This window comes from Gavialis gangeticus, unplaced genomic scaffold (assembly GCF_001723915.1).
Source record: "Gavialis gangeticus isolate Ggan-Ray unplaced genomic scaffold, GavGan_comp1, whole genome shotgun sequence".
NCBI lineage: Eukaryota > Metazoa > Chordata > Crocodylia > Gavialidae > Gavialis > Gavialis gangeticus.
This window is the reverse complement of record NW_017728980.1, coordinates 359146-376979: the sequence shown is the minus strand read 5'-3', so window position 1 is coordinate 376979 and position 17834 is coordinate 359146. Positions and strand designations below refer to the sequence as shown.

General features: G+C 48.8%; 3 protein-coding genes across 6 annotated transcripts in view; 2 read left to right on the top strand and 1 right to left on the bottom strand.

Moving 5' to 3' along the window:
- PUS3 (pseudouridylate synthase 3) overlaps positions 1 to 5050 on the top strand; it is a 29460-nt gene extending 24410 nt beyond the window's left edge. For all 3 annotated transcript variants that reach the window (XM_019508815.1, XM_019508808.1, XM_019508802.1), the window contains 3 exons: positions 2466 to 3034; positions 4147 to 4337; positions 4454 to 5050. In XM_019508815.1, coding sequence (XP_019364360.1) covers positions 2466 to 3034; positions 4147 to 4337; positions 4454 to 4782 — 1089 coding nt within the window. In that variant the 3' untranslated portion in view covers positions 4783 to 5050. The remainder of the gene's footprint in view (positions 1 to 2465; positions 3035 to 4146; positions 4338 to 4453) is intronic.
- The window catches only part of HYLS1 (HYLS1, centriolar and ciliogenesis associated), a 12535-nt gene extending 3179 nt beyond the window's left edge, over positions 1 to 9356 (bottom strand). Inside the window, exon 1 of one of the 2 annotated variants that reach the window (XM_019508846.1) lies at positions 9254 to 9356. The gene's annotated coding sequence lies outside the window, so the exon portion shown is untranslated. Of the gene's footprint in view, positions 1 to 8750; positions 8974 to 9253 lie in introns of those variants that run through there. The other variant, XM_019508855.1, reaches the window with a different exon arrangement.
- Positions 9357 to 9581: 225 nt separating this feature from the next.
- Positions 9582 to 16904, top strand: RPUSD4 (RNA pseudouridylate synthase domain containing 4). The gene is made up of 7 exons (XM_019508835.1): positions 9582 to 9754; positions 10456 to 10621; positions 11481 to 11682; positions 13113 to 13206; positions 13305 to 13455; positions 15260 to 15357; positions 16343 to 16904. The coding sequence occupies exons 1-7, from the start codon at positions 9608 to 9610 to the stop codon at positions 16547 to 16549; spliced, it is 1065 nt and encodes a 354-aa protein (XP_019364380.1). The 5' UTR covers positions 9582 to 9607; the 3' UTR covers positions 16550 to 16904.
- Positions 16905 to 17834: the final 930 nt, after the last annotated feature.

Below are 17834 nucleotides of genomic sequence, written 5' to 3'. Positions count from 1 at the left end.
TCAGTGGATGCTGCGAGTCAGGACTCCCTGAAAGCTTTGTTTGTTTCCCTCCTTAAGGATCCCCTGAAGCCAGCCCTGACATGGCTTCTAGACAAACTTCTTCCTTAGAGATCCTACTTGGGGGTCAGCACCATTTTTGGACAGAGTGCCAAAATACCTGCAGGCTCGACTTGTAAGATATTGGTATGCCAGGGGCAGACTGAGGAGGAGTCACAAGGGGCCTGATCCTTGTTGTGGCAGTGCAGCCCCAGCCCCTTCCCTGCTGTCTGCCTCAAGGTGTGCATGCCAAGTAAAATGCCTTTGCATGCCACACTCTGGCACCAAAGCAGGGGTTGCCTGCCCCTGTCCCAAGTCTTTTCTGTCCCTGGCTTTCCCAGTGGTCTGTAGGACCACCTCAGAGAGAGCTCCTCCTTTGTTCAATTCCTGGGAAAGGGAAGATTGCCTCTTTGAAACAGGAGTGGGGGAAGGAGGTCAGAGTGCTGACATACCAAATAACAAAAGCAGCCAGTTTTGCTTCAGACAAGCAGGTCCTGGTGATTGTGTCACTGTAGCTCCCTGGTCCTTCGAAGTCCTGCTTACTGTCCCTTCAGCTCCCTCAATCTCCTCTCTCCCTAGGCACACTGTGCCATTTTAGCAACAAAGTAATACAACTATAGTAATCTTGGATTTGAACACTCACCCAAGCAAGCAAGCAAGCAAACAAGTTATCAGGAATCAATTTGAGAGTCTGGGGCCTGCTAACTGGCCCAGATGGTTACTTTTCCCTGGGGCAAGGGACATTTAGATGTCCTGCTATGGAACTCAAAGGGTGTTTCCACTAGGTTCTCCATAAGAGCTCCAGGTTAGGACTTAGTTGATTTAGCCTCTTTATTCACAAGGGGATATTGTGTCATGGTTATGCTGTGCATTTTGTGTGTGGGAGGATATGTGGTCCTTTATGATCACTCCAGTAGATGTTACAGTGAAGCCAGTGCAAACTATAAAGGATAAAGAAATACTGTATTACTCTTTGAAAATACAGACTGGTTTTAATGATATGAAAGCAATCGTGACAATCATTTATAATATATAAAGTAACAAGGTGCTCATAGTTCATTTTAACCATAGCTTGCTTTCATAGTGGTATTATACACTGTGAAATTTAAGATCCTATTAAGTACGATTGTGTTAAGTATATCAACTTAAACTATATTGTTGATTTAACTAGTTTCTTATTTCTAAAGAATATTCCAAAACTAATATGATAGAATGGTTTAAAATCAGTGGTACCCAACCTTTTGGCCCCACAGACCAGATGAGCAGTGCCAGGTTGGTCTGTGGGCCCAATCATGCCATTCATGCATTGGAAATTTGGTTGCAGAGGAGCAGTGGCAGTGTTAATTTCCACCACTCCACCAAATTTCCAGATCTGTGGGAAGCCTCAGGGACTGGATGACATGGCTCTGGGCCAGATGTGGCCTACAGGCTGGGGGCGTTAAGCACCCTGGTCTAAATTATTTAAGTCATATCTATGCACAGCTTTCACATTGGTTCAGCTATTCATTGAGGGGACATAACTTCTAGTGTGAATGCAGTTATAAAAATGTTTCCTAGGTCAGTGGTCTGCAACCTTTCCTTAATGGTTGGTCATAGTAACATGACACAGTCCATGAACTAGAGGTGGTATTTGACAGAGCCATAAAATGACATATTGCACAAACATGTGGTAGGTTGATGATCCCTGCCCTGAAGAAAGGGAATACTGGCTTCAGTTTAAAATCTGTGGTTGGCAGCCTACAGCCTGTGAGAACTGGATCAGCTGGGGGAGACTGGTGGCAAGCAACTTTGCCATGCCATCCCCTTCCTACTGTTCTCACGTGCCTGCACATGCCCTTTCCACAGGATTTAACCTTCCTCACTGCTGTTGTGGAGAGGGACTAGCAGCGAGGGTACACGCAGTTGGCTTCGGCACTCACAGCATGTAGTGAAGATGTGCGACTCACAGCATGGGTTGGGTCACAAGCAGTGGTCCATGGCCACAAATGGTCGACACCTGCCTAGTTTAAAGCACCTTCATATTAACTAAGGTAGTTTAATGCCGATTAATACTTACTAGTGCCCTATAGACATTTCTCTTTATTACTGACAAATTGACACCTTTGTTGAATTTAAAGAATGAATTAGCAAAGGAACTGAACTAACTTTATTGCTAAAAATACTTCCTCCAAATCAGCATAGAGTGGGTGTCTTCCAGCTTGCCTATATTCCATGGGTTACTAGGACTTCCACCTTAAGGAATGTAAATTGTCAAAGCAATAATGTTGGAGCAAGCCACTCTTCCTTCCTGCCACCTCCATACTCAGCCATATACTTTATATCATTTGCTCTACTAGGCCTAGTTATTAAAATACACCAGAGAGGACCAGTGACTCCTCTTGACATCTTGATGTTTTGTAGTTTAACCTCCCTTTTTCCAAATCATGCAGGTGATTTCCTTGGACCTCCGTTCAAACACTTCAGAAGGAAAAAAAGTAAATGGTCATGAAGATGGCTTGGAAGAGAGAGCCAGTAGTTTTGTGGATGAGATGCGCTATACCCATATTCTAAATAGAGTACTTCCTCCTGATATACGTGTCCTAGCCTGGGCTCCTGTAGAGCCCAGCTTCAGTGCTAGATTCAACTGCCTCAAGAGGACCTATCGCTATTTTTTTCCACGTGCAGACCTGGATGTAGCACTCATGAATGCTGCAGCCCAAAAATACATAGGGACTCATGACTTCCGCAATTTGTGCAAGATGGATGTAGCCAACGGTGTGATAAACTTCCAAAGGACTATTCTCACTGCACAAGTGCAACTGGTGGATAGAGGCCAAGATATTGGGCTACAGGACCCTTTCCAACTGTGTCAGTTTGAAGTAACAGGCCTGGCATTCCTCTATCATCAAGTCCGCTGTATGATGGCAATCCTCTTCCTAATTGGGCAGAGGATGGAGGACCCAGAGATTATTGACAAGCTACTGGATGTGGAGAAGAACCCTCGAAAACCACAGTACAGGTAAATGACTTAGACCTCCTCTACATGTTACAGGTATCACAGTTACCCAATAACTGGTTAACTGTGCAATTACCTAGAAACCAGCTACATGACCAGCTGTCATACCATAAAAAGCTCCAACCAGCTATAAAGCTAGACCTTGGAAGTGTGTACTAACTTTATAGCTGGTTGCCATTGAGCCTTATTATGCATATGTAACACCATCTCCCCTGCATCTGGGAACCCCATCAGCTGACAGGGCTCCTAGCCACAGGGGTGCACCATGCCTAGCCAGAGCTGGGAGTTCCAAAACTGAGGGGACTCTCAGCCCCAACAGCTGCCAACTCTGGATCCTAGCAGTACAGGGGCCTAAAGTCCCACAGCTGTTGATGCGCAGGGTACAAAGACCCAGATGGGGTTTCATGTACCCCCTAACCTGGAAGATCACAGGACTGACAGTCCCCAACCCCAGGGGTGTATGGGGCACCCCTGTGATTGGAAGCTCCCCAGTTGAAGGGGCTCTCAGCTGTAGGAGCTTGCTTCTTTCCAGTGCACAAGCAACTAAGGTGTTTATGGGATCTAATGCATGGTCCCACAATCATGCCTCCTGCCATGTACATGTGGCATAGCAGGAAGTGCGACTGTGACCCCATCACGCCTTTACCTGCATGAGTAGAAGGGTATCGGGCAAATCCCTAGAATCATTTCAGAGCATTTATGTACACCAACACCTCTTTCTGTAAGCACTCCTGCTATACTACTTTTTCTTGTCAGCATCTAAGCAGTTTGTCATAAATTGGGCCCAGCAACCCCTCATATTTAACATCTTTTTACAATCTTCAAACACTACCTCATGGAACAGTTTTATACTAACCTCTGACTCTTCCCAGAAGAAAGCTAAAGTTCTTAAGTGTGTGGTAAAACCATAAGCACAACTCATAGGATTAAAGAGCTGTCAAATCAGCAATTTCTGTACAAGATGGCAGTGAGCCAATTTTAATCTTTTCTACAAAAGGTTGTGCTAATACTTCAGACCTCCATTCTTTGCTTTCTCCAAGTCATCACTTTTGTAGCTTTCTTTTCACTATACCATTGCATCATTAGGTAAATGTCTCCCTCTCTCCATCTTGCAGCATGGCAGTGGAATTTCCTCTGGTTCTTTATGACTGCGAGTTTGAAAACATCCAGTGGATTTATGACCAAGAAGTTCAGGAATTCAATATTACTCACCTACAGCAACTCTGGGCCAATTATGCAGTCAAAACCCATATGCTATATAACATATTACAGGGGCTAGATTCTGTCAGTGTGCCCACAGGAACAGGTAGGAAAACTGCTTTGTTAGATAACAGTGGCAGTAAGTCAGAGGGAACAAAACTTTTTCAGAAACCAGTCATCTGGGTTGTTTAAGCAACTGATTTACTTCCTTGTATGTTACAGACTCGGGGAACAACGATAAGGTCCTCTGGAGAGAAGTGAAGCCTCCAATCCATAACCAGGTCAGCAGTTTTGTTGAGGGAGTGAAAGCCCGCACTTACAAACCACTGCTGGATCGCCCCAAGTGTGAAGGTTTAGAGTCCCGGATCCACCACTTTGTGCGCAGGGGCCGTATTGAAATGCCACACTGCAAGGAGAAAGAGGCTGGAGCAGAAGCACAAGAGCTAGAAACCAAGAGAGGCCATAGTGAAACTACAGAAAAAGATACTGAGGTACTAGAACAACCTGCCAAGAGGGTCTGTGTAGACGCAGAATCCAAGATCTCCAAATGATACGTTGCCACTGGGGACAAGCAACAGGGTGATGAACTCCCCTGGGATTTAAGGCTTCTTTCTTGGGAAGGAAGGTAGATAGAATTGTTTAAAGATAGCTCTGTGCCTTTTTTAGTATAATGAATACTTTCTAGGGGACCCTACAAATTATTATTTTATAATGGTCTAATGTAAAGATTCTGAAACTGGTTCATGGAGCACTTACTAATCATATAATACTTGTTTTGCCTTTAACTGATCTTGCATTAAAAGCAGGTAATACTTTTCAGTGTAAGACTTCTTATGTAAGCAAAGAGAAGGGAAGGCAACCTGCATAATTATGTGGAGGGAAGGTGTTCACAAGACATTCTTAATTAACCCAGACTAGGACAGTGATATCCTAATAATGTTGCTTCTACCCTAAGCTTTTCTACTCAAGAGTGCAAAGATCATTCTCCCTAACTTTCTGCTCCCTTCCTGCTACACACTTCTCATGTTTTGCTTTAGTATCTTGCTTAATAAAGAACTGTACTGAAAGCTAGGGCTGTGAGAAACTTCAGTTGCTGATTCGATTCAGTGGAGATTCGGCCGAATCAAATTGGGGACAGCGATCCAACTCAACGAATTGAGTTACTGTCCACAATTCCAGCCAAATCCAAATCAAATAAGGCCTGCTTTACCTACCCGTACTGAAAACCCAAATACTGTCCATGTCAACCAGCTCTGCGTAAAATGCTGTCTGAGCAACTTGGAGATAACTAAATTGCATTCTGGTTAGCAATGATCAAAAACCATGCATCTGCCAGACTGCCTAAGCATTTGGGGAAAAACTAGAGACTCTGGATTCCCTCCTTATGACAATATACCAGTTCCTGAAGATTTTCCTTGAAGAAAAAAGAGAATTTAGATGCTACCGAGGCCATGTGTACACCCACCTCTCACCCAAGAGTTAAATACATCAGGTAACCATGCTATATAGGGATGCACTGATAAAGATTTTTTTTGGGCCGATACCAATGGCCAGTTATTAACCATCCATATGGGCCAATACTGATCAGATTGCCGAGATGGAGAGCAGCATCTAGCTGGTAAGTCTGTTCATAGATTGTTAGGGACTTTGCAGATCATCAGGTCCAGCCCTGCCCCCCGCCTCTAGGCAGGAACACAACTGGGGTTAAGTGAGGTGACTGTCCAGTCTCCTCTTGAAAACCTCCAGGGTAGGTGACTGTACCACCACTGGAGGGAGTTAATTTTACAGTCTGGACACCCTGACTGTGTGATGGAGTTTTTCCTGGTATTAAGCCTAAAGCAGCCTTCCAGGAGTTTGTATCCATTGGTCCTGGTCTTTTCCAGGGGTACCCTAGTAAACAGCTGTTCACCAAGCTCCTGATGCACTCCTCTAACATTCATCGCCCCCTAGGTCCCTTTTGGCCATGGTGCAAGTCAAGCTGTCACCACCAAGCCTGGATGCATGTTGAGGGTTGTGTACGCCCAGATGGAGCACCTCACACTTGAAAGTGTTAAACTTCATCTAGTTCCATTCTGCCCAACACTCGAGCCCTGTTCAGGTCTGCCTGTATCTGTAACCTATCTTCTGACATGGCCACACTGCCCCAGAACTTGGTGTCATCCACAAACTTGCCCAGCAAGCTTTTCACTCCCCCATCAAAATCATTGATAAAGATGTTCAAAAGCACGGGACCCTTGAGGGTACCCCACTGGCCACTTCATGAGAACTCTGGGTCCTGCCCTGGAGCCAGCTTCCCATCCACTGAACTGTTAAGCAGCTGAGCCCACAATCTTCCAGTTTTCCTACAAAGATATTGTGGGATACTAAATCAAAAACCTTTTGGAAGTCTAGGTATACAACATCTACCACGTCTCCCGTGACCAGGTGGCAAGCAACCTGGTTGTAGAAGATGAGTTTAGTAAGACAAGACCTACCCACGACAAAGCTGTGTTGGCTGTCATTCAGAATCTTACCTTCCGCAAGCGTATTGCACATAGATGCTTTAATGAGCTTTTCCAGGATTTTCCCTGGGATAGAAGTTAGGCTGACTGGCCTATAGTTGCCTGGGTCCACCCTCTTCCCTTTCTTGAAGACAGGCACAACATTGGCCCTCTTTCAGTCCTGTCCCAAGGCGTTAAGCAGGCTGCCACTGCTCCATGCAACCTGGGAGGGCTTACTGGGGCATGTGGCCCCTGGATCTGGATGAAATGGGGCAGGCTTCTGCTGCAGGCTGGGGCCAGGGGACTATGGTGAATTTTGTGGTGGCTGCAACCTCCCACCCAAATAACCCCTGTCCAGCACCACCGCCCCCCCCACCCCAGCAGAGCCCAGCTCAGCCCCAGCCTGCAGTAGCAGCCCACCCTTTCCCCACACGCAGATCCGATGGCATGTGTCCCCCATGTCCTTCTGGGGTGTGTGCAGTGGTGGGAGCCACCCCCCAACTCCAGCAAACTACAGCTCTGTCCCGTGCCCTACCCCAGCCCCTCCCTAACCACAGGGGCCTCGACCTGCCCCCCCACCCTTTCCCCTCCCCCTGTCCTTCACAAGACTCACCAGGGGACGCTGCACTTGAAGCTGCCGAGCTGCGTATGGAAATTGGATCATATCAGCGGTAGGCCTATGCGAGTAGGCAGATATTTGATCTGGCTGCTTCAGATGCCAGGGATCTGATCCAGAGCTCCTGACCAGGTTCCCGATTTGATCTGGCCAAAGAGGCTCCGAAGCCACCTCAGAGTTCCAGACATAGGGTATAATGGGGAATCAATAAAATATCTATAACTTTGTTGTTTTCTGTCAGATTTGGATGAAACTTGCAAGGGTGGCATCCTCTGCTGAGAGCATGAAGCCTGCCAAGTTTCAAGAAGATCAGTGCAGGGGTTTGGGGGGAACTGCACCCCAAATTCTTGCAAGCAAAACTCATGTCACATGTATGTATTATACCACAGGCTTTGTTGAAGCCACAAAGCCTGCTGGAGGGTTTTAGGTGCATCTCCCACTGCATCTTCATTGTCTTTTGTAATCAGTTCTTGTTGGGGGGGGGATTCTTTGCGATTCAGACAGGCTGCGTCCTGTGCCAGGGTTCCCCAAGAACACAGAGCTAAGAGGTAACAATATGCATACTTTAGATCTTTTTCAAGTCTTAGCTATCTCACTGTTTCAAGTCCCCAAAGCCTGCCAAATTTCAAGAAAATTGATGCAGGGGGTTGGGGGTATTGCCTGTGAGCAGCTCGAGATGCAAAGCTTGTGACATGGGTGACACTGTGTGTGTTAAAGCACAGCAGGGTGAAAGCTCCAGGGATGGTGGCCCCTGCTGAGGCCACAAAGCCTGCCACCTGTCAAGGAGATCAGTGCAGGGAGGTTCTGGGGCCCTGCACCCCCAGCTGCTGACAGACAAAACTCATGACATGGGTGCTTGTGCAACTGACCTTTTCCATCTTGGAGCAGTTGATTGTCTGTATTGATTATTTCCTCTCTTTAGTCTGTGGTTTTGTAGGTGTTAATTGCTGCTAATTAACTGGTTACATTAGCTAGCAACTGTGCATTGAGCTGGTCCCAGATTGAGTCACAATTGATTGGTAACTGGTAACACAGTAGCTTAGCAGCCAGGCCTGCAATATTCCGGAGGTGTCGTCCTCCCCCCACAAGACAAGCACCCATGTCATGAGTTTTGCTTGTCTGCAGCTTGAGGTGCAGTTCCCCCTAACCCCCTGCATCGATCTTCTTGAAACTTGGCAGGCTTCATGCTCTTGGCAGGGGCTACCACCCCCGCAAATTTAATCCAAATCAGGCAAAAAAACCAAACAAAGTTATAAATGTTTCATTGATTCCCCATTATACCCTATGGCCGGATCTCCGAAGTGGCTCCAAAGGTTTTCCGAACCGCTTCAGAAAGCCTAAGGAAGCCAGCGGTTCAATCTGGACGTGCTACTTCAGACACCAAAGCCTTGCACAGCCCTAATCAGCAGGTACTGCTACTTACAGATCAGCTATTGGTATCAGCCCAAAACATCTCTATCGTGCACCCCTATTCGAGGTGGAAGCACTTGGAGACCACTAGGACAGGAAGAAGAGCTGGAGCGATCCTTGGCGGAGAGGAAGAGGCTGCACTGCAAGAACCCCGAAGTTTTTCCTCTCCCCACAAAACCAGGTTCGTTTTAGGTCAAGATCGTGAAGCAGATCCTGGTTTTGAACTAGACACAGGCGGGTCCGACAGCGACCCCCAGTTTACTCTGAGAACGTGAAGCCACGTGCAAGAGGAGCTCGTGCCGCCGCCGCCTGCTCCCCAGCGGCTGGAGGAGCAAAGCCACAGCCGGCACTACCGGCGCTCAAGAGCAGGCCCCGCTCTCGCCCTTCCGCGAGGCCGGCAGAGGCGGAGAGCCCGGCTCGAGGCCGCCACGGGAGGACTAGGGCCGCGCCCGACACCCCAGGCCGCGCGCCGCAGCTGGGGCGCCGTCCGCGCAGGGCCGCTGGGGGCCACAGTACCTGCTCGCGCCGCGGCTGCTTCCGTGGGCTCGACCGTTGCTGGAGCCAACCGCCGTGTCCGCCGCCGTTTAAATCGCGGGGCGTGATTGGGCCGAAGTCGCACAACTCCCTGCGCTCTCATTGGATAGCATTCCGAACGCCGACCCTAGGTCGTCATCTGCCATTGGTGCCGCGAGAGCGATCCCGCCTCCGCCCCGCTGTGTCCCTAGCCATTGGGTGGAAGGTGTGAAGTCTCGGCCAATTCCTGCGCACGTTCTCTCGATGACTCGCCGAGCCTCCTGCTGATTCGGCGCCTCATTGGCGCGCCGGCGGCGCGGGGCTCGGAGCTCCGCCCCTAGGTGGGGAAGCTGCGAGATGGCGGCTTGCGGCAGGCTTGGGCTGCAGCTGTGCGGGGCGGGGCTGCGGCCTTTCTCTGCCTCGCAGACGCTGGGCGCCGCGGCCACGGCGGAGCAGCTGGTGGAGAAGCTGAGGGCTCAGCAGCGCGAGGAGTCGAGGGGCGAGGTGAGAGCGCGTTGGTCCCAACATGCCCCGCGGGGTCGGAGCACGTGCCTGTGAGGCGGGCCCGACGCCGCCGCCGGGACCTGGGGCTGTACGTGCGTCTGCTTCAGATACAAACTAAATTAAAACCGTTGTAGCTGTGACGAGTGCCCCCATCCTCTGCCGACACTGGCTTCTGCAGCGTTGTAGTTCTCAGGTCAAATATACTTGTAACTCCTGGACTGGAGCAGGCGCAGGACAGCCATGGCAAAAGCCTCATCTGACCTTTTGCTGCCTCTTACTTCCCATGGTCTGCTCCTCACTGCTCAGAGAACTGTGCTCAGCAGGGATTAAAATGATATCCTGGTCTCCAGGCTCTTGGGCCTGTATGCAGCAAATGTTGAAACCCAAGCTAGTCAGGGAAACGCAGGCACTGGATTAATTTGGCACAGGCCTCTGCGTCACGTGAGATCCAGTGGGGTGGCAGTTGTGATGGGAGTATGGGGCAGCGCCTGCGATCGTTCTCACACACTAAGCTTCTCTCTAATGCGTTATTGATGTTATCCTAGCAACACCATGTGAAATGAGGGGCAGAAGCAGACCCAGGGAGTAAGCTGAGTTGCAGAAAAAGTTTGTGGCAGGGTCAGGAGTTAAACTCTGCTCCCTGAATCCCTGTCACATAAAACCATCCTTTCTCCACTAATAGTAATTCTTGATCTTTGCAGGAGCCCAAATCGCCGCTCTTGAGACGGGTCCGTCAACTTGACAGGTTCAGCAGGCAGCTCCAGCGGGTTCATCCCAATGTGCTGGCCAAAGCACTAAAGAATGGGATCCTGTACCAAAATGAGAAAATTGTGGTGATTAACAAGCCTTATGGCATCCCTGTGCATGGTGAGTGGGGGGCAGAGAGTCTGTTGTACAATGCCAGTATTGATGCTACGATTGTGTATTAGCAGCTCTGGGAGAAGTAGCTCATTATGGGGACTTGACTAACCCTTTCGCTGTAGGCTACCAGAGCATCTGGTCCTGTGTTACCTTAAGTAATGTTAATTGATTTTTGGCTCCAAATATCACTCAAATCATTGTGAGACTCCATCCTGCTGATTCATAGAATGCGAAGTGAGAATGGACCTTTGTTATCTAGTCTAGTTTCCTGTGTGATGGAGGCCATCATTTTTTATGTCTAAATCGAGCCTGGTTAATGGTGACTTCAGCAGTGACTCTGAAGTGGAGCTGTAGCCCATAATATTTCTTATATTAGCTTTGTGGGAAAGCAGGGTGAGCTAATAACATATTCACTCTCCTTTCTCTTTCTCTCAATCTCTTTCTCTCTCTTTCCTGATAATATTAGGGTTTTCTGTCCTGATTCAGTTTTAAAGGCAACAGTGATGATAATTATCAACTCAGGGTCACGTCGCATGGCTTGGGTAGGCACTTAGGGCAAGTCCTGTGCGTTTGTTTTGTGAGTCTGTGTTGAACCCAGTGGCCAGAGTTCTAGAGCCCCCAGAGTTGCTAGTCAGGCTAAGATCTGGAAGTGTTTCAGCAAATCTGCTCTAGACTGTGAGAGTCTGTGTGACTAATAAGTCTCCAAAAGGATGTTTTAGTCCATGAAATGCCAGGTTCTTTCTGTAGGCTCCTTGACAGAGCTTGTTGTCATTGGCTCTGTGCTTAGGGAATGCTGTTTCCCCAGGGAGTTCTTCTGCATGCTCTAACCTGTTTTTAATATCTTGCTACCCCTTCATTCATGCAGGTGGACCTGGTGTCAAAAATTGCATCACTGATGTTTTGCCCATTTTGGCAAAGATGCTGAATGGCATGAAAGCTGAACCCCTGCACTTGTGTCACCGGCTGGATAAGGAGACAACAGGTGTGATGGTGCTAGCAAGGAACAGTGACATAGCTCATCAGATCCAGCATCTCTTTAAAACTCGTCAGGTGGAGAAGAAATACAGGTATGAGAAGTCTTTGGGTTTGGTTTGTTGGAAGGACATGTGCCCTGTAAAAGATGACTAGTGTTAGTGTGGGCAGAAACAGTATATGTTTCCCACACTGCTCTCAGGAAACACCGTTTGAGGTGAGAGGAAAGAATGGTCTCCCCCCACCCATTCAGACTGGAGTTTCTGCAGAGACTGGCAGCAGAGGGGAGGAACTAGGGCTGGCAGTGATTCTTCAAGCCACTGCACCTCTCTCTTAGAAACTAGATGGCTTTCCCTTGGTGATTTCCATAGGTCACAGAAACCACTGAGGCAATGGCTTGGACTGTCTTTGAACTGCTGAATGGACCCTGAACTGTCCATGCGTAATCGTGTTTTTGTGTACTCCCATGGGGAGTGATGGAAGCACTATCTGTTCTGGTTTGGTTGCACTGTGCTGGGGAGTCAAACATGGAACATTTAGATGCTAGACCTAATTGCTTGTTACTATGTGCTGTATGCATGATGCATAAGTCAGGAGACAGATTTACCCCTTTTGCTCCTTTGGGTGGTAGGGGCTGTCTACACAGCCTGTGTAGGGGTAGGAGGATTTTATATTCTTTCTCTGGCATTCATAGGAGAGTTACTGAAGAAGGCATCCTGCACTCTTCAGCCATCTATGTTGGGGGGATGCGACCTTTGCAAGGGGGCAGAACCTTGGAGCTCTGATGCTGTTTCTGACACCACGAGACCTCAAGGTCTTGCTGCATGGTAATTTTGGGCAGCTTCTCAAGCTTTTAACACCCAGGTTGTCCACACTTTAACACCTGAAACTAGTTTTAAGCATGCATTATGCAGCTCAAAGTTATGCCACTCCATGACAGGATTATTTTTGATCTGTGTTACATAGCTCATGTTACCCTAAGGCATAGCCAACTCTAAGCTGCACCTTAGTGTAACTCTTCTATGTCTCTTTCCCCCTGCCCCCAGCTTCCTTCACTGGCCTGGATCAAACTCACTGAATCCCCAGATCCCCTCCCCACTTAATCCCCCCATCCCCTCTGCTTGCTTGTGGCTATCCATGCTGTCCATCCCAGAGAGCAGGCAGGGAAAGATCAACCTGTCTGCCCGGCTGCTGCCACTGCTACTTCTGCTTTCTGGGCTGGGCTCAAACTGACTGCTCAAAACTTGAGGTGCCATTAACACTGAGTAACATTTGTGCAACTTGGTGTAAGGTATAACAAGACCCTTAGAGACATGAAGAAAATCGTACTTCAGCTGCTTGTGAGTGCTGGACACTGGTTTGTCATCAACTAAGAGTCTTCTTTTGCAGGGTTGTAACCTCTGTAGCTGGGCTTGGAGAGAGAGAGGAGAGGAGTAAAAAAGAAGCATGTCTCCCCTCCCTGACACAGCTGATTGTGGCCTGCAGAGGCTAGAGCTGCCCCTTATTGACTTTGTTCTCTTCCCAGGGCAATCAGTGTGGGGGTCCCAGTCCCCTCAGAGGGGGTGGTGGAGATTCCCATTGTGGAGAAGGAAGTGCAGAGCCAAAAGTCCCACTATAAGGTAGGTGAACTTACCCCCAATGGGGACCTCTCCTTTGTTTCCTTTGCTCTTAGTGTGCAGAGGTATTTCTCTTGACCCACCCTCTCCCTCTGGTTCAGATGACGCTGGCACCAAACTATCGCCTGTCTTCTGAGGAAGGAAAGCTGGTCAAATTGCGTAAGGACCGAGCTGCTCAGGGTGCAGTGACCCGATACCGTGTTCTGGCTAGCTCTGCCTCTTGCTCCCTCCTGGAGCTCCAGCCAATCACAGGTAAGGCATATTGTGACCCATGGGAGGGAGGTTTAATGCTCAGAGCTTTCATTTGTTAGTCTTGTGAGCTTCCTTCACTGCCTCTGTGGAAGTAACTGTTATGAGAGGGACAACCATAGCCTGAAAGGAGGACCCAATCTAACCCTGGGTGTGTCCAGCCATTCAGGACTTGGCAGAGCAGCCTATTAAATAAGATTGAAATAGATCTGAAAGGAGCATAGATTCATAGATATTTGGGTTCAAAGGGACCTTAGCGGATCATAGAGTTCAACCCCCTGCCTGGGGCAGGAAAGATCACTGGGGTCAGACAGCCCCAGCCAGGTATATGTCTAGCCCCCTCCTACAGACCCCCAAGGCAGGGGAGAGCACCACCTCCCTTGGAGCCCACTCCAGATTTTGGCAACCCTTACCATAAAGAAGTTCTTCCTTATGTCTAACCTAAATCTGCTCTCCGTCAGTTTGTGGCCGTTGTTCCTAGTTACCCCAAGGAGTGCCCTGGTAAACAGCATCTCCTATTCCTTGCTGTTCGCCCCCCAGATGAATTTGTAAATGGCCACAAGATCACCTCTCAGCCTTATCTCGCAGAGGTTGAAGAGATGCAGGGCCCTCAATCTCTCCTCATAGGGCTTTGCCTGTAGGCACCTAACCATATGAGTGGTCCTCTGAACCCTCTTGTGGTTGTCCACATCTCTCTTGAAGTGTGGTACCCAAAACTGGACACAGTACTCCAACTGCGGCCTGACAAATGCCACATGAAGGGGAAGTATCACCTCCCTGGACCTGTTTGTCATGCACCTGCTAATGCATGATAAAATACGGTTAGCTTTACTGATCACATCATCACATTGATGACTTATGTTCATCTTGGAGTTGACAGTGACTCCAAGATCCCTTTCTGCTGCTGTGCTGCTGAGAAAGTCCTCCTCCAGCCTGTAAGCATGCTAGTGATTCCTTCTCCCTAGGTGGAGCACCTTGCATTTGTCCTTATTGAACTGCATACTATTCTGTTCCGCCCACATTTCCAACCTGTCCAGATCCACCTGGATTCATTCCCTACCCTCTGGTATGTTAACTTTACCCCATAATTTGGTATCAACTGCAAATCTGGACACAGTGCTTTCCACGCCCTCATCCAAGTCACTGATGAAGACATTGAACAGCACCAGTCCAAGGACCACATCTTTCCAGGTCAATACTGACCAATCCACCACCACTCTCTGGGTGTGACCCCTAAGCCAATTTGACACCACCTGACCGTGTAATCATCTACATCACAGTCACTCAGTTTATCTATAAGAATATAAAGAGATACCGTATCAAAGGCCTTCTTAAAATCCAAGTAGATGATATCCACCTCGATTCCTGTGTCTAGCGTTTTGTGACCTGGTTGTAAAAAGAAACAAGGTTAATCGGTCAGGATCTACCTGCTGTGAATCTGTGGTGGTTGCCCTTTAGCATTGTTTTCCCCACTGGACTCCCACAAATGTGATCCTTAATAATTTTTTCAAAGGTTTTCCCAAGGATAGAGGTGAGAGTAACCAGTCTATGCCCATGCTTTTGAAGACCAACTGTGTGTCCAAGCTCCCCTTTGAGTGCTTGTTTGGTGCAGACCTTACTGGCTGCTGGAGTGAGCCCTGACAGGATTATCCAGTTGATACCTACTCACAATTTTGAGTTTTGGTTTGGTTTGGCAGACAGTCTGGGTGGGTAATGGACATGTTCAGGTAAATGAGACCCAGGCTGTGATTTAATATCTGTTTTTTCTGCCCCTTTCTCCCTTTCCTCCCACCTCTTGCTTATTCAGGAGTGAAGCACCAGCTTCGGGTTCATTTGGCCTATGGCCTGGGGTGTCCGGTCCTTGGGGATCATAAATACTCACACTGGAGCAAGCTGGCACCTCAGGTAAGGGGGGGCATAATGATGAAAAAAGGATTTGCAGCTGCTGGGCCTTGAGGGTGGGGGAGAGACAGTTGCAGGGCCTTGTGTTCCTTCTGCAACCCCAGCTCCCTGGAAAGACTCCCCAGTCTGGTAGGAGCCATGTTGCTAATCTTGTCCTGGCAGTACACCTTTGCCTGTATAGAGCTTGATGCATCTAGCCCCTCCATACCAAGGAACTGGAGTTATCCAGTCAGCCTCCCAGCAGGTGAAAGCTGTTCTGAGTTTGAGGCTCTGAGTAGAACAGAGGCCAATGAGCTCAGTCCCAAATATCCTGCTGGATACTTTGTGTGGTCCAGTATCCAGATGACCTTGCAGGCACGATGTACCTGTGTCGTCATAATGCTTCGCTCTAACCCTAAGAGGATGGGTTTCCTTCACACAAGGAAGATCCTGAGGCATCTCACTCTGGGGGCTGCAGGCATCACCACCACTAGAAAGTTCCCAAAGCCTCTTTCCTTAAGCAAAAGGTGGAGGGGATATGCTAAAGACTTCTGCACCCCACAGATCTGGGGCATCTCACAAGGGTAAGTGGGCACCCCCCTGAGGATTCCAGAGCCTCTTTACCCAGGAAGTGGGTGGGGGCTGCAAGCAGATCCTGTGGCCTCAGTCAACTCAAATTCTCAGATGCTTTGTTCTGTGTGAGGCAGACAGGAATGATCATGGGAGATCCTATTTTCTGCCTTATCCTGGCTTACAGACCATGCTGTTTGTCAGTGGGTCAGAGGGGTAACATGTAGGGCTCCTAGGAAGCTTCCCTTAGGCAGGTATCTTGTAGGCCCCGGTGGTGCCTGGCAGCCTCTGGCCATTCTGTGTCTCTTGCACTTGCAGTTTGCATTGCTTACAGAGGTCTTGTTCTCTGTGGTCTTCAGTAGTGTGGGGGGGGAGAAGAAGGGTGTAGGGCATCACCTAATATTTGAGCACTGCTGTCATCCATCTGTCTTTTGTGTAGAAGCTTCCTGAGGATGCCTTGAGGAGATTGGGATTGGAACAGGCGAAAGCACGTCACCTTCCCCTCCACCTGCATGCCCATGGGCTCACCCTGCCCCTGGGGACCGGAGGGGACAAGCAGATTGATTTGGTCTGCAAGCTCCCTGTTTTCTTTAAAAACTCAATAGAACGGCTGAAGCTGAAGGTCCCAGAATTCCAAGAGAAGTGAGACAAGGCTGCAGCTGTCTGTCTGTCCCTACAGCTGCCGTGGAGCCAGTTCTACTACAGTCTTGCTCCCTAGTTGCACAGGGCTACCTGCCTTGGAAGAAGCAATGTGAGATCTGCTGCTGAAGGACAACAACGGGACAGTGTACATTTTGGTTTGCTTGGCTGATCTTACACTGTTCAGTTCCCCAAGGGAGGTTACTACTGAGCATCTGTGCAGACATGTTACTCGAGTCAGGAAGAACCCAGTAGTTTGCCATTAAGGAGCCAGCGGAGGCTTGACAGACACTGATCAGAGGAGTCCAAATCCAAGAAGTAAACTTTCCAAACAGTAAATGATTTGGTCTCATTCTCAGCAGTGACGGACTGCCAGGAGTCATTTAACATACGAGAAAGCCAAGTTGTGTGGGCCCTGGGGCTACCGGCAGCTGTGGTGTGAGCTGCCAGCAGCAGGAGGCACTAGCATGCCACATGTCACCTCTGGTCCATTTATCAGTGCCTGTGTTGAGAAATCATATTTGGATTTCTACCGGGGAGGTAGCAAATTCTGCCTTGTGACTGAGTGGGCTGTTTTCCACTCCTTCCCAATGTTGGGGATCCCCCCTACCAGGGTGTGGAGAGACAGGGTTTTGGAGCTGGTCTCCAGTATTGTGCGGTAGTCATGGGTTTGTTGCCCCCTCCATTCTCTCACTCAATTCCATAGGGAGCTGCAGCCTGATGTTAGCTTGATTCACACTATTAGAACTAGCACATAACTACTGTCCACCCTGACAGAGGCTGGGACAGCACAGCCCTTCCAGACTGGTAACAAGAGCTCTGAATTGCTGATCAGGTAAGTTGTTGCCTTCTCTTGGGAACATGTCCTAGAGGCAGTTAGTCATGGGCCAGTCCCTGCCTGTGACACCAGCTCTTCATACTTGTGGGAGTCTGAACATGAAACAAAATGGTAAATGTGGCAGCAGTTTGGTTTTGCTTTGGCCAAGGGACTGCCCAGGGCCAGGATGCTGCTTTGGACACTTCACCCACCCATGATGCCCTTGGATAGACATGCTGAAATTCGTGCTACTCTTCCCATTGCCTCCAGGTTGGCAGGAGGCAATCTGGCTCCTGTGTGCTTGAATGAACCCAGCTCATGTGTGATTTTTAGGCAGAAACTAATGTGCTGGAGAAATGTGAGACCCACTTAGTTCAGGCCAGCCAGGGATAGGGGCATGGGTGATTCTCTGCAGTTATGTCCCTCCCCACCACTTTTGTCTCCTTTTTTCGTTTTTTTCGTGGCTTTCTTCCAA

Excerpts from the sequence above, each read along its gene's own strand:
- RPUSD4 (XM_019508835.1), top strand. The coding sequence starts at position 9,608 with ATGGCGGCTTGCGGCAGGCTTGGGCTGCAGCTGTGCGGGGCGGGGCTG. Across the intron at positions 9,755-10,455 it reads GCGAGGAGTCGAGGGGCGAG|GAGCCCAAATCGCCGCTCTT; the intron begins GTGAGAGCGCGT and ends TGATCTTTGCAG. Across the intron at positions 13,456-15,259 it reads GGAGCTCCAGCCAATCACAG|GAGTGAAGCACCAGCTTCGG; the intron begins GTAAGGCATATT and ends TTGCTTATTCAG.